This window comes from Hylaeus anthracinus, unplaced genomic scaffold, assembly GCF_026225885.1.
Source record: "Hylaeus anthracinus isolate JK02 unplaced genomic scaffold, UHH_iyHylAnth1.0_haploid 0, whole genome shotgun sequence".
Classification (NCBI taxonomy): domain Eukaryota; kingdom Metazoa; phylum Arthropoda; class Insecta; order Hymenoptera; family Colletidae; genus Hylaeus; species Hylaeus anthracinus.
In genome coordinates, this window is record NW_026533254.1 from 21,160,368 (window position 1) to 21,176,721 (window position 16,354).

Sequence of the window (16,354 nt, forward strand, 5' to 3'; positions counted from 1 at the left end):
GGAGAGCTTAACTCGTCGGGGCACACAATTTCAAAGCGCATCTGTAATGACACCTCCGCTCCTCACCACCAGAGGGAAACCGCGCGGTCCGTGCGTTTCTCACAAGCACTCAGTCCCGCCTAACAGTCACATGTAAGGGCCTGTTCGATAGCCTTACTGACGAGTCCACTACAGGGTCCCCCAAACTCTATTCTTCTGAACATGAAGCCCGACTTTAATTCGCGCCCGGGATTACCGGCGGCGCCAGTGTCACTTCTTTACGTACCATTAAGTTCATATACTGTATCAGTGGGACTGGAAGTCAAATCTGCCATCATTGTTCTGTGTAAGTTTATTCTATCCTGTATGCGCCCGACAATAACTTGTTCGTATGTTTTCATTTTGTAATGTATAAATGCGTGTGTAAACTTACTTTTACACGATCATGTAAACACTGCTCGGTGATCGAACTCCTTGACCTCCCAAAGGTATACCTAGTAGTAGCCCTAGTAGTTTCTGTGCATTTATGGTAGAGATATTTGTACATTTATGGAGACTTTACTGTAATAGTGAAACCTAACGTAAGAGACAAAGCGTTGTATTTAAATCATGAATAAATCTACGATTTGTGTAAGGTGTTTCCCGCTTTGTCTATACTCCCGTCCGATCCCTGTACCCTTTCGCCCATTGATCGAAGGTATACACCACCATATGCCGATCAAAAAAGAGAATAGTAAGACTCTAGTCGCGAACAATTGCAAGGAAGATTGCTCTTGGGTTCTATGGTACTAGTAAAGTCTACGCCAACGCCACCTGGGGACGAACCCCTAACATAACGACATGCGTGGAACACGCTAATTTGTCCAGGAAAATCACTACCACGACGCATCTCTTCTCTCATGAAAACTTTATCAGTCCATCATCGCGGCTGCATTCGCTCGAAAGGTCAGGTGTCACGGAAAAGTTTGATAGAGATGACGAAAAACGGAGCGTAATCTCTCCGTGCGTAACACCAGCAATCGGGGATTTAACAGTGCACAAGGGGAGGGACAGGTGGCGGACAGATTCGTCGCGACAAAAACGAAGCAACAATCTATAAAACGATTTCTCGCCAATCGTCGTGCTCGACATAACTGGCGCGCGCCGGCATTAGAAATTCCAGCCGCGGTGCAACCGCTGGTTTCGCTGAAAGACCTGATAGATTTTCTGTCGGTCTCTGTCTGTTAGGCGCACCGTCGCGCCGGCGCGTGCAGCGGCGTAAACGCAAAAACGGCCGCGACATGCCCGCGGAGACGGAATCGAGGCAGAAACCTATGGGGATCCCCGGCGCGAACCGCTTCGGGTTTTCTTTTTTATTCGTCCGCGTGACGATGCCTCGCGGCATATATATCCTGGCCAGGCACATAAATTTATCGTCCCGGCTGATCAGCACTAATAAGACCGCAGCAGGCACGCGCTTGGTGGCTGGCGTCGCGAGGCGAGCGCCGTTCAACCAGTTTCCCCGATATAAACAGCATTTTTCATCGCTCTTAAAGCGATTCCTCTCGTTCCGGAGTGAGGTCTCACGCCGGACGAGCCACCTCGATGAGCGCAGGCGCGCGCACCGTGGGGGAACGGTAGCCCTTTCGGATCTCCGACAACAAACTCGCTCTTCGTGTCGTTCATTCAAATTGCTCGTTCGAACGGGGACCGATCGCCGACGAACCACCGAGAGAGCTCCCGTGTACGTGAGCCGTACGTGCAAACGTCGGGCATTCCTTGTAACACCATCCTTCAGTCTCTGCTGCTCGTCTCGACGCTCTTCCGCGGCCGTCGAGCCCGGAGGAGGCGAGAACAGAGCCGCAATTTGCGTAATTGCGATACCTACCCCCCACTCCCTTCTCGTGCCTACCCCGTGTCAAGATGCGACTCTCTTACAGCCCTCGCGGTCATCCCCGTCTGGTACTTATCCAGAGCGGTTCGCTTAGACTCCCCAACGTGCCAATTTTTTGTTTACTTTATATGGGGGTTGGAGGCTGCTTCGACTTCTGAGTCATTAGCGACCGGAACCTACAGTTCTGATTTCTCTGTTGAGGTTTGTTCCTTTGAGGAAATTGAGCGTATTTGGTATTGTGGCACCACGTTTGTTCGTGGCGCGTACGGCAGACGAGGTAAGTTATATAGTGGTGTTTAATGCATTTTACGTGGTGTGGGTCATCGGTGACCCCCACGGCAGTGAACATGTCAAGTAGCCGAGTGTCCACAAACTAGAGAAGACTATAGCAAAGGAACTAGGGTGTTAGCTCCACCTAATCCATAGTAGTAGAATGTCACAAAGTCACGGACATGAGAAACTTAACTAGTTCGATCGCTGTAATACAGTAGAGACTGGATAAGTGCAAGACAGGATGGACTGGATAAGTGCAAGATGACTATCCTCACCACTGGGCAGGGTTCCCTCTTGACACTCGGCGAGTGAGCAGTGTAATGTGATCCTAACCGATTGATACGCTTCTGTCGAGTGCTTTCTTTCCTCGGACCTCTTTCTCTTTCACTCCCTCTCCTTTTCTACGTTCGGTGCTCGACTCGAACCAAATGTAAACACAGAATAGAAACCATAACTGGATAAATGCAATGTTTAGGTCCCAATTTTCCACATTGATAAGCCGCCAATAACAAAAGTACGTATATCCCAAGGCGGAGCGGTACCAAAAACGAGCAAATCTCTAAAGGACTTTTTTGCTTAGTTTATCGATACCCTACATGCTAGCAAAGTTTTGACAGTTAAATTAGGGACACCCCGCATAGCAACAGCAAATACCGTCACGCGTTTCCAAGAATGTGAACGGAGTGAAACTAAACAAATCGCGTGAATAGCGAACCTATCATCGTTTCGGGACACCTACGTGCTTTTTCCCGACGCTCGCCTCGTGCATCTTGCTATCTGAATAATGCCGCTCCGATTTACAAGTCGATTTCGCTTTCTATGCTTAGCCTAACCGTGCCCCGCGCGCCGACATAGTCTGGCTTACGTAAATCACTCGTTTCGCGGGAACGCTCTTTTCCCGAGTGTTGATTCTATTCACTGGCGATTCAACTATGTCGTACACTCGACCGGCAAATGTAAATTACAAGCTTAACGAGCGGCTGGCTGCCGGTCGAGCGCTTGTTGTAAATCGTAACAGACGCGAGTTTACTCGCGAAATGATCGAAAAACGATACTTCGAACTGGGAACACGACGCCGTTATATGGGGTCGTTACGTGTGAGTTGTCTCTTCCTTTTCAGCGAGAGAAAAGTGTACTAGAAAGTATTGGAATTATGATTAATAATCGGGTAGACGATACTAATTGAGGCTTTGGAGGGCAAGCTGTCACTTTTAGGGCGGAAAGCATAACGGCAGGCGCCCGAAATTGAAACATGAATTAAGGGGTGTGCTGCAATAAGGAGGCAGCTCCTTTTTTTATGGTTTTAAGGATAGAACACGATCACGTGTTTAAAAAATTCCTTTTTACCGTGGCGTAACGAGACAGCTCCGGTCACTAAAAAAATTAATGTCTCTTTGACGGAGACAGAGCAAGAAGAATTTTGCACTAATCTTACGATTTTTTGTATTCTGCTTTTTTTATTTGCATCGCCAAATGTTTTAAGAATGAAATAAACATGTGTTTGAAAGAAAATTTTGTTTTCTTTATTCGAAAAATACCTTTTTCAGGTGTTTGCAGTGCGTAGGCTACACGCTTGACGGCCGCAGTAGTGTAGGCTACGCGCCAGACAGCCGCAGTAGTGTAGACTACGCACTAGACGGACGCAATAGTGTAGGCTACTCACCAGACGGCCGCAGTAGTATAGGCCACGCTCCACCGGCATACTCGCGGTCTGATTGGTCGGGATTTTCTGTTATTAACTCCTTAACGAAGCCTCAGACAACATTTTCGCTAAGGTAAAAGTTTCAAATCACCTCCCGAACCACTACTTTCAAGGACCTCCAGCATTTTTGAAACAACCTGTATATACATACGAAAAAACAGTTTCAAAATTTGTTTAAAAACATACAGAAATATAAAATTAAAAATTGCGCAAAGATTTGCAAAATTGTATTTATTACAGTTACCAAAATTATACACCCTATTTTTTTATCGAAACTGCATTGTTTGCAATAACATAAATAAAAGAGAATATTTTACATTACATTAAAATTTTACATTAAAATCTCGCGATCCATAGTTTGATAAGCCCCAGAGAGTGCATTCGATATTCGAGAAATAAAAGCATCTGTTAATTGTTATCTATCGATTAAATTTTGTCTCCTTTTTCGACTTGAATCTGTACAAGAGGAATGTTTGCTCTATAAGAGGTTTTCATTGGATTTATGTGAACAAATTTTGTCTAGCGCGTGCACACGTCCAAACTAGGGAAAAATTTCTGAAATTTCGTTTCCTGCGCTTCATCTTGATAAAACATTATTATAATCGACGAAGAAAAAAATTGAGTGCTTGCTTAAAAAACTAGAAACTTCAAGCTTTAAAATGCGTTTTTTAAATATTTTTTACGACCATTTTTTGCAGAGATACATCTATTCTAATTTTGACGAGTGCATATATGCTTGGAATCGGCATATGACATATAGCTATCATTCGTGACAATTGGCCGACTCGAGGAGTAAGAAATGTTAAAAATAATGCATCACACAGTAGTGTAATAAGGATGTAAACTTACCTTTAACACTTTAAATAACAACGCAAAACGCAAAACGCTTGACCGACTCGCCATCTGGCAGCCGAACATCCGTAGCTCGAGTGCGTGTGTAGGAAAGAGAAAGGAATATGTAAGACAAGGATAGAGCGAGTGCGATGGCAACAGAGAGTGAACTACATGAAAGACAAGGATAGCGACACTCCACCGAATGTTAGTAGACATTGTCAATCATTTTCTGACTTTCCAAGGATAATTCATGCACTTTCGCAATTGTGATATCAAGTATAGATCACTAGCAGCATTCAGGGACTATCTTTCATACGATTTTCATTGTTTTCGTTGTTATTAAGTAACAATTAATCATTGTTCGTCAAGGTTAATCCTATACCGGTACTTGGAATCATTTCCATTATTAATTATTAGCAGATAATTTATGCACTTTGACACATCTTGAATAAAGTCTGGACTAGTAGCAACATTCAAGGGCTACTAGCGATACGATTCTGATTGTTATTAATTAATAATCAATGAGTTTTCGATAAGATAACCAATGCGAAATTCTTTATGGGCATTGACAGGTACACTTTGTGTGTGTGCGAGAGAGAATGAAAGATGTGCGACAAGGACAGCGAGTTTTTAGTTGCGCCATCTACTAACAGACTGCTCAAGCTTGTCGTGAAATAGTTCCGCCATTTTGCCGCTAGATAACGCCAGTTAATCAAACACAAAAATGTATTAAAAATCGAAAAATCTTATTACAGGTCAATTCTAAAATGCTTCGTGAGCGTTCTCGTTTAAATTCGTTACTCAATAGTATAAGTTAATGAATTAATTTACATGTAAACGTTTGCTAAAAAGTTGGCGTCATCTAGCGGCGAAACAGTAGAACTATTTCACGACAAGCTAAGACAGTCTGTCAGTAGATGACGCCACTAAAGATTCGCTGTCCTTGTCGCACATATTCCTTTCTCTTTCTTACACACGCACTCGAGCTACGGATGTTCGGCTGCTAGATGGTGAGTCGGTCAAGCGTTTTGCGTTTTGCGTTTTTAATAGGATGTATAATTTTTGTAACTGTAATAAATACAATTTTACAAATCTTTGCGCAATTTCTAATTTTATATTTCTGTATGTTTTTAAACAAATTTTGAAACTGTTTTTTCGTATGTATATACAGGTTGTTTCAAAAATGCTGGAGGTCCTTGAAAGTAGTGGTTCGGGAGGTGATTTGAAACTTTTACCTTAGCGAAAATGTTGTCTGAGGCTTCGTTAAGGAGTTAATAATAGAAAATCCCGACGCAGTAGTGTAGGCTACGCGTTAGACAGCCGCAGTAGTGTAGGCTACGCGCCAGACAGTCGCAGTAGTGTAGGCTACGCGCCAGACAGTCGCAGTAGTGTAGACTACGCACTAGACGGCCGCAGTAGTATAGGGCACACTCCACCGGCATACTCGCGCTCTGATTGGTCGGGGTTTCCTGTTAATATCGCCTTAACGAAGCCTCGGATAACATTTTCGCTAAGGAAAGAGTTGCTTCAAATCGGCCCCCGAACCACCCCTTTCAATGACCTCTAACATTTTTGGGACACGCTGTATGCAGTGTGACTCGAGAGAAGGGGGAACTCTGGGAGGATCAAAGTCGATCCGAACAGTGAAACTTCCTCTGTCCCCTTCAATTCGTTTGTGTCTCGCCACCCGTAAACAATATACAATACAAAGGAATCGTTGTTTACCTTGATAAACCAACCCCAACTATGCATTCTAAAACACGATAGGCTCCAATAAGTGGCACGCGTCCACTCACGATCATCCAAATGGGAACGCCCCGTACCCGTTCCCGTCGTTAATGACGTGATCATAGCCATAACATTATCCAACCATTCCCCGAGAAACAACGCGAGAAGGCGTGCTGCACGCGGCGGATCAACGGCGCGGGCAGCAAACCGCACGCAGAGAATCAATAAAAATTACCGATACGTCGTGACACGAAGCTTCCTCTTTCACGTTTCCAAACCTGGCCGATTATTGAAAATCATTTCTTGGAACGGTCACGAGCATCGGCCCGGCCCTTTGTCTATCGCGTGCGTGAACGTGCACGCCGGCAGTCGCACACGCGAGCATGAGCGACTGCAGGCGTGCCCTCGCGCAACGCGCGCTGCACCGAGCGCATCCCTGTGTCGGTGCACTCGGGATGCGAGATCAGCAAATCTAAGATCGTGCAACTGGTGTTCAGTGGCGTGTCCGCGGCATACGTTGTCAGTGTTCGCCACCGCGGAAAGGCGAAAGAGAGACAACGGTGTTGGAGAGAGGAGGACAGAGGGAGAGAGATGAGCGGTAGTTGGACACGAACGAAGAGTGAAGGATGAAGGGGACCGACGCCGAGGAACCAGGAGGGAGTCGAAGGAGAAGGAAGGAGGTGGTATGCGCGGTTCTCGAAGGAGAAGCTGTCGACGGTGAAAAATCACGCACCACGTTACCACTGCCATGGCCAGCATCTGCTCTACATACCCTGGCTCTCAACCTCCGCGCGCTGGGCAAATCCGTCGATCTAGCTCGGCCCAAATCCGAATGAAGAATTTTCTTATATTTATCGCTTGTTAACACTTTCAGTGCCAGGATATTCATGGAAATATTTAGAAATATACTGCAAATCTGTATGCATTTATGGGAAAAAAAGAGAACTATACATGTCGGATTGAGTAACCTCCTCCTTTTTCGAAGTCGGTTAAAAACTAGCTGGACCCCGCGGTTTCATTCGCGTGGAATACTATGACAAAGTACAATATGTACCAAACAGCGCACCGTAGACATTCGAAGACTTCCAGGACTCTTTGGGATAGACTGAGAGGAGCACTAATAAAGATCCCTTCTAATTAATGAATAATAATTTTAAACAATAGCACGCCCAGGTAAAATATTGAAGCACGATAACTTGTCTTCAAATATCAGTTCGGGATTATTTTTAAGACGTATTTGTTCATCTCGAAGGAATGACAATTACGAAAACAAAACCTAGTCGCACCCATCCTACGACATCCTGTTCGGTGTCCCTTACGAGTGGCCTATGCGCGTCGGACCAGTTTCGCGAAAAGATTCCCGGCCCTCGGTTAATGATAAGTGACGGTTCCAACCGCACGAACATTATGCGAGGCATTACCGTAATCGACCGGCTGCACCTGCGCGTCTCGCCACGGTGCACCAGTCGGACATCGTTTTTTCGATGTTTGCCCGCCCCAGCTAATCTAATTATGCTTCGTTTAGAGAACTGGTTTCTCAATCGTGCGCGGATTCCATCGGAGGAGAACTGGTATCGGGATTAAATTAACGCTCGCGATATTCGTGGAGCGGATTTCCAGGACAATTTCGATACCGCTGAAACGAAACGAACGGGTTCGGCCCGGGGAATAACCATACACCGTGATGGATTAATAACCGACCAATTAAGAATCTAGCGTCTCGATAAGCAACTGGCTCGACTTTCGGTGTTGCGAACATGTTGCCCAGTTGGCGTTTATAAATAACGATTATTAGAGATTGGAGCGATTGGAGAGGATACACGAGGCTGTCATAGCCAAAATTCGAACAGGTGCCGCGAAAGTTGATAAAAATCAACTACTCCATTTCGTGCAACATGGAAATTTCAAGGGAAGGACAGGGATAGTGTTCCAAATTGGATGGTGTTTTAAATTGTACCATGAGTAAACAATCTATTTGGGAAAATGTTGAGTGAAACTAAAATTAAATCATGCCACGATTTATATATGAATCCTTCCCTTATTCAGGAAAAATGGTTTACACTGAAACCACAGCCATTTTGGTAAAAATGGTTTTGGTATATGTGCTCTCTTAGAATGTGTGACTACGGGAAGACTAAAAGTTGTGTAGTTTTTATAGAAAATACAAGCAACGAAAAATGTTACTCTGCGATCAATATTTCATTTTGTACAAATGTACCAGGTTATACTTATAAAGGATATCCCAAAATTAACGCAAGATTTGAATTTGCCGACATTTTTGCAGTAAATTGTTGGCAACCCTGAGAAAAGAACAATTTGACGGATGAGAGTTTAGATGAGATGAGAAATCGCGGGATTCGGTTCTGGAGCAGGACGAATTCATCAATGAGAACCTCGAAGAAACGGCGTGCCGTGTAGCAAAGCAAGATATACGTGCGCTGGCTGGGCTACCGGTCGGTCGGGTCGGGTCGCTGTTCTCCTGTGCTTCATCTCTCCCTTTTGGTCTGTTTTTCTGTACCTCCTTTCGCCCTCCTCTTTTCACCTTCCAGGAGTATCCCGCTCTCTCGCCCTTTCCACCTTCCTATTCCTCTCTTCCTCTCTCGCCGCTACTCACTTCAGAGAGTTGTTGTTCGACTGTTTTATTACTTTTATAAATGCCGCCGCCGAAGCTGCCACCACCACCGCCGTCGCCGCGGCGGGCATTTCCTTTGTGGGGGCAGCACGACCCATTGTTGCTCGCAGAAAGATGCGAATTTTAATTCGATATTGTCTAATATTATTTATGTATGCACACGCTAGAGAACCTGCCCATTTCAAAGCGTTCCCTTGCACCCTCGCTTCCTTCCCTTCGACGCGAAACCGATGCCGATGTCGTCCGCATCAGGATGAATCGGCCGTTGCGCCGCCAAACACTAACCGAGCCTAACCCTGCGCTATCAACGTCTCCGTCCGCCTCCTTCGCGGTTTGCGATTTTTCATAAATTCGGTGGCCGCGTATGTGGAAGCGTAAAGTCTGACGTTTGTGATTTAAAGAGGTAGCGCGAGGCCGGTGTCTATGGTTTATGGAAGACGTACCCCTTACAGGCAAAAGGAATAGTTGCGTCTGGGATTTATGAGCAGAATGTGGTTGTTGTGTTTATATTTATTATACTTTTTCACTTGAATTCTTCAAAAATGCGGAAAGGTAGAACTGACTTGTACGTATGGATCTAAGATGTAATATTAGAGAAAGTTATATATAGAGGGTGCTTCTACATAAAAAAGTAAGTCGATAATATAAAATAAAAATTTTTCATACGAGGCTTTGTTTTCGAGGAAATCGACTTTGAATTTTCGCCGGGTACGGGTACACTTGATCATGTCCCATTATAACGGATCTCACTGTCGAGCATTGTCTCGATTGAAATTGTGTTGATAAACATATTCGAAGATTATTGTAGCCTTTCATAAATTAATTATTAACAAGACTTATTATCTAAAGTTTAGATAATAAACAACAATAGAGAAAGAAATAATTAACCAAAATTCCTACACATTCTCAAAGTAGATTTTCCGTAAATTCAAGTTTATTACTTTTAACGTTAACCTCTTATTTCTTTTCTTACTAGTTTTTATTTTAAATTAGTCGCCGTATCAATGCTTCTTCCACTGACTCTATCATCGATAAACTCGTGTACAAAAATTTCGATTAATATTCGAATGACCCTCGTGCAACCACTTTCTCCCTTTATAAATCTCACCGTCTTTAAAAATATCATTAATCCAACCCAACGGTATAATCACGTTTAAAACCCACTGATCGCGTTTCCTTATCGGAATTTGTAACCACAATAGACACTCGAGCGTCCCATCGACATCGCATTAACGCGTACTCGAGCAAGGGTAGTTCCGTGGCAGGCATTGATTGTTTTATGACAAGCTTAATTTAAACGGGATCTAATTACCGCCAAGTGTAGCTTCCTCGAGAGAAGAGGAACCGTGAGACTTGCGCGTACGTGGCTGGCACTACCTTGGAAATCAATATCAGTCGACGTCCAGGTCCACTTCGAACTGCAGTCACAACAGAATGCGCAACAGTTGCGTTTAAACGAAAGACAGGGAGAGAGACAACGTTGATTCCATTGTTCGACTGATACCGAAAAGAAATCGAAAACTCCTTCGTGTTTCCAGTGCTCCGAGCAGCGAACGCCGACGAACACAGCCGTTTGAATGACCGAACATGAACGCGAGAAGTTTGGGATGCTTGTGCTACGCGAAGCCGCCGACGAAAGTGCGTCCGATCAAAACGTGACTCCCGTCGACGAGGAACCGTCCGCGAGCACGGGACAGTTGGAACGCGTCTTCAAGATGTCCGAGAAACGCATCTCGCTGGGCATCAACGTCAGCATTCTCGTCATATTAATGATATTCGGGGTGCTATTGTCGTTGCCTCTGCGGATGTTGCTCAACACGAACTACGAAAGCAACCAGACCCTCAACGAGAACTGTGCGACGGAGACAAAGAGGAACGAGACCAGCACCGAGATCATGGTGATTCCTATCGATCATCGGAAGCTGAAACGGTGCCCTAGATACGAGTACGTGGACCACCTGCAGTCTGTTTTTCTCAGCAATTACGACAGAAACTGTACCTTCGTACGAAACGACGACGACGAGGAGGACGACGACGACGACGACGACGACGACTCGAAAGAGGCGACCGAGGATAATTCTGCGTCGACGGTTTCCGAGGAGACGGTTGGCGAAGACTCGGCGGAAAATGCGGAAGATAGTGGCAAAGATCGTCGAATGAAATCCGTTCCAGTGGCGGGACATATTCTCGTGACGATGCTTGTCATTTCAGCGATCGCTGCTCTTGTTGAAGTGTTGCGAATACGTTTCGCTAGAGATAAGGTATTACAGCGGCGACCGCACTAGTTTCTTAAATTAATTTTGATCCAGATCGAGCTGTAACATGATCCTTTACGAATTCTATTTTTGTGGTTGCAAATCCAATCAGTGTAGATCAGCGCGCAGACGCGTTCGAGAATACCAAAAGAGTATAAAATAAATGAATAAAAATGAAGATGCTCGCACTACGATGCGAAAAAAAAAAAAAAGGATAGCGCTTTCGAAGTCCATTAGAATATCGATTTCACGTGAACGAAAGTGATACCGCTAGAAGTAGAAATGTTATAGAGCAGTATTAGTAAATGAAAATAAAAGAGAGAAAAATAAAAGAATATTGTTATTCGTTAGCGTGTAGGAAGTAACGATATAGTATGTATAAGTACCGTGTTATATTTTCGATTGAAAATATTATATATTTTTGTAAGAAACGATGTAACGAATGCTTTTACACTGATTGATTTCACACGTCCGCCAATAACGAATATTTCATTCTGTGTCGCAAAACCACCAACACGAGTATACGAACATGTGCATATATTTTTAAAAACCGCCTAAGGACTCGTCTAAGGCAGGTAATGCCGGTTCAAGAAAAGCTTCCACGGTCGAACTTCCCGTTCGGGGCCGCATTTTTCCGAGGCAACCGATGAACAGTCAGAGGTCCTTTGAAATGCAAGGCATGCACCGATCCGCTTTACGCCTATTAGGTAGCCAAACAATTACCGTCAGCTTTCACCAGTTTGTAAGTGTTATCGTCGGTAAAAGAAAAAAGAAACAACTGGCTAAATCGAACCGTAGGTGCGAGACCGCCGCCGCTTATCCGCCGCTCATCATTCCCAACTCAACCGTCTAAGCAAAACATTGCCTCGGTGACCGGCACGCCGAATAATCGGATGTCGAGACGCCAGTCAGCCGAGTCCGATGAAGAAATCGGCACTCTCATTAACGCACTTCATCACCGCACACGCCTGATTCGACGACATTAAGGTAACGTGCTTGAAAATGAAACGTTTACTTTGTTCATTTCGTTTCGATTATCGTTGGTTTGTTCTAGTTATTTGTTTTCTATGCACGTGGAAAAGATATGAATACTTTATTTATAGACTTTTTCATTTCAATGGTTACCTCGTGAAATTAATTAATTGTGTTGCTGTTTGCTGGCAGACCTGGGTATATCTTAATTGAAATGAAAATAAATCATTTGAAATAATTTATTTGTTTTCAATAGTTATTTGAAGATAAAGATAATATCAATTCATTTGATACAATAGCTATTTCAATTCACGAATTATTTAAAAATAATATGCAACAAAAACTATTTACATGAACAAATTTTTACAGTGATTTGCTTTTGAACAAAATTCTTTCTTCAAAAAATTTATTTTTAAGAGACTTGTATCTGAATACATCTAATGTTGACACAAAAAAGAATTATCGTTTTACTTATGGTGAGGGTGGAAGAGGGCTGTTATACTTTGAGAAAACGTGACTTATAAACAGACAATCATTTAACATAGATAGATCATTCTACTAGTTTTATCATGAAAAAATATCAATACATTTATTTCTGCTCAAGTTTGAACAACAAGTGGAATTGTTGTGGAATTGTTTCCTGTTTCATCTTCGTCGCTTAATTTCACATCGTATTATTTTTAAAAACAATTTGACAATTATTTCAAATAATTATGAAATAAAATAACATATTATTTGAAATAATAATTCAAATAATGTTATTTCAGAAGTGATTACTGCTATGAAAGTAATAATGAAATAAAATAACATGTTATTTGAAATAGTATTTCAAATACAATAATATTATTTTATAAGCGCTCAGGTCTGTTTGCTGGTTGTTTACGTACAATTTTCAATTTGGGGAAGTAGAAGAAAACTTCCGATACACCAAGTACATAGTATGTAGAAACTAACGTTTGCCTAGATTAATATTTCCTGACGTAGAAAATTCTTTTCTAACTTGTCAACTTTTTCTAAACAGATCTAAAAATCACTTTTTTAATAAGTAAATTATTCGTTATCTAAAGAATACAGTCCTAAGTTGGGTTAATCGTGTCGAAATTATAATAAAATTCTGTTTTTCACGCACCAACACGCTACTATTCTAAAATTAAAGGGGTATTGTTAATATTGTATAGCTAACAATTAAACGCCACCAGAAATACCCCCTTTCACTTTTTAAATCATCCAGCTGAGTAATTGGAAATCTGTGGTCGGTGACCAACGATCCGTGAGATGAACAAGGGTATCTTAAATAGACGATAACTATAAGACAAACGTCGATATTTGTGCGTCACAGAGGCCTTGCTGAAGCTTGTCGAATGCTAGTTTTGATCGTTTTTTGAAAAGGGCATTGCTTACACCTGAAAGCCAAGAACCCTTCCAACTATAACATCATACATTTATATAAACATTTTTCAGAGATATCCTATATTCTTGAAAAATTGTTAATTTTTTTATGATAATTAATCTATTCGATTATTAAAAAAATTAACTTCCACTGAGCTTTACTGAATTCAAATTTTAAGTGTTTTAGATGGAATGTGGAATATCTATTCAAGCCGATGTTATGAATAATTTTGAGACATCAACTGCTCCCTATATTTTTATCCGAAATTAATGACATTCTTGTTACGTTATTAACATATTTTCTAAGAATATGAACTAAACTGTGGTTAAAAAAGTTGCAAATTGAATTTTTCAGCAGTGTTTAGATAAAAAGTATCAATTTACCACATAAAAAGAAACATACTTTACACAATGATTTCTTCCAAATTTTTAGTTCATGCTCAAGGTACTTAAATAAATTAACGAATGTAAAGTTTGAAAACGATCGATCGAATAGTTTTTAAGTTATCATTCCCACGGATTGAAAAAATCTTGTTTAAAAATCAAAAGTGATATCTCAAAGATTTCTGTGTGAAATGAATCGAAAAAATTGCCAAGTGTACTTTACAACACACCTATAATATTCTCGAAGTTATAAAAACTTTCTATAAATTCTTCTCTAGAAAAAAAAATCATCCCAAAGAGCATTTAATACCTGGACTCGTCTCGTGGTTTTCTCCCTTGAATCCAAGTCCAAATATTTAAGAAGTAAATTATTTTTGCAAAATCCAGCAGAATAATTCCAACTAAACTTTCTGTATTTCTTCCAGTAAGGCCAATCAATTGAAATTTTTGAAACTTCATTCGCGTTAACACTAACAGGGTATGGCGTCCTAGACTGTATGGTAGGTGAAAAAATATATTGTACGTTAATGCATATAGAAGGGAGTGTAGCTAAATAATTAACACACGACTGAAACCCTTTACTAGGTCTTACGCATCGCACAACGATCATGCTCACGTCAATTTTTGAACAACTCTTACTACTTCGTGAGTCCGCCATCTTAAGAGGACTTCCATAAACAGACGCTGTTTTTTCCAATTCGTATTTTGCAACTCCGACGACTAACCAGCTACTTCGAATCAACAATGAACCTTCCCGCTGCTAAGCTACGCAACAAATTTGCTCACTAGTCACAATAGTATTTTCTCATTTTCATTTCCCACGAGGTAATTTCTTAAGCATTGTTTTTACTGTGATACTTTTTCTTGTTTTATGTAACGTGCGTCACGTAATTGAGAAGGAGCCTTATCTTCTGTTTCATCGAAGGTAGATTAAAGTGTTTAATTGCGCGTTAGTAATTAGTCTTTGTATTTGTATAATTCGTTTTACGAATGAAAATAAGGTCAGAGATAAGTATAACTTGTTGTTTAAGACGATATCGTTATTTGTCATTGTTTTCTACTTTCGAGTAAACAGGAGATAGAATAGAGAATTATGTGACTTATTCCGGATATAGAGTGATCTAAAAGGAATGATCGAAGAATTAAGAGATATATTACGATAGTCCTCACAGGCGAAAATGTTTTAAGTAGTATACACCTGCACAGACAGGCAGTAGGTTTACGAGTAATACGGGATTTTACTCAGTATTGCAGATTAAACAGATTTGTTTTGGATGATAATACGTGCCTGTATAATAAATCAATAACACTTGTACGATAGCAGTCCTAATAAATAATTAAGAATATTGATGATAGTAATTTCTGTTGATGAATATTCTAAATCTTTAGAATATTGGACAAATGTTTTCTAATATTTTAACTCCTAATTCAAATCCTCATTAGAAACCGTTTAATCAACTAAACAAGTTTACAACAAAACTAATTTCTTTTGACGATTATTCTAAATCTGTAGATTGTTGGAAAATTATTTTCTAATATTTTGTTTACGATAACAATTTGCAAATAATTTATATTCAATGAAAAAGTTTCACTCTAATATTCTGAGCACTGTATGACCTCAAACTTTTCGATCACCTAATATACATGTCTGTTAATTGATATAATGACACTGTTTCTCTATTTTCAGGTGACGCGACTGTAGTATATGTTTATGTTAATAAATAGAAAAAAAATTATTCAGGACGAGAAAGGGTGCAACAAAGCTCATTCGTCCTTGCTTTTACGTGTTCTTCCGTAAACGACAACGTGATACAACTTACAGGTGATTGAAAGTATCGAAAGATGAATGTATTTTCGAAAGAGTTATAAATTATTTAAAGCGTATTTTCTTAAAAATAATCCTACCTCTCTACGACACTTCTGTAATTTCCATCGTTTCTCACGTGATACGTAAAATGTTAATTATAACTTGTGAAATATGTACATATGTACATATATTGGTGTCCAATAAATAAATTCTGTTATTCTCTATCTCTAGTATCAACTCTCACACCTATAAATGAAAATATTTCGTAAGTATTAAATAGAACATTAGAGAATAAATTGCTAAAGAAGTTTTAATACATAATGAAAATAGATAATATGTTTGAAAAAAAAATATACTAAAACAATTACGTTTTACTCAATGACAAAGTGATAAATTATATAAACGTTTAATTATGCAATTGTTCATAGTTTAAATACAAGACGAATTCACATACATTTACAAATGTTGTAAAAAACCTGACAGAATTGATTAAAAAATGCAAATTCACGGTGTATGTAAATATTTA

The 16,354-nt window shown here is 40.9% G+C and overlaps 2 protein-coding genes across 3 annotated transcripts in view; one reads left to right on the forward strand and one right to left on the reverse strand.

Moving 5' to 3' along the window:
• LOC128886415 (uncharacterized) overlaps positions 1-3,991 on the reverse strand; it is a 461,940-nt gene extending 457,949 nt beyond the window's left edge. Inside the window, exon 1 of the mRNA XM_054141365.1 lies at positions 3,789-3,991. The gene's annotated coding sequence lies outside the window, so the exon portion shown is untranslated. The remainder of the gene's footprint in view (positions 1-3,788) is intronic.
• A 6,406-nt stretch (positions 3,992-10,397) lies between these two features.
• LOC128886601 (uncharacterized) lies at positions 10,398-16,052 on the forward strand. 2 transcript variants are annotated; one of them, XM_054141649.1, is made up of 6 exons: positions 10,398-11,282; positions 11,836-12,018; positions 12,075-12,263; positions 14,447-14,521; positions 14,607-14,846; positions 15,709-16,052. In XM_054141649.1, the coding sequence occupies exons 1-3, from the start codon at positions 10,599-10,601 to the stop codon at positions 12,147-12,149; spliced, it is 942 nt and encodes a 313-aa protein (XP_053997624.1). In that variant the 5' UTR covers positions 10,398-10,598; the 3' UTR covers positions 12,150-12,263; positions 14,447-14,521; positions 14,607-14,846; positions 15,709-16,052. The 2 variants fall into 2 exon arrangements, with proteins under 2 accessions (XP_053997624.1, XP_053997616.1); XM_054141641.1 differs by having other exon boundaries at positions 10,404-11,282; positions 11,836-11,983.
• The last annotated feature ends 302 nt before the right edge of the window (positions 16,053-16,354 follow it).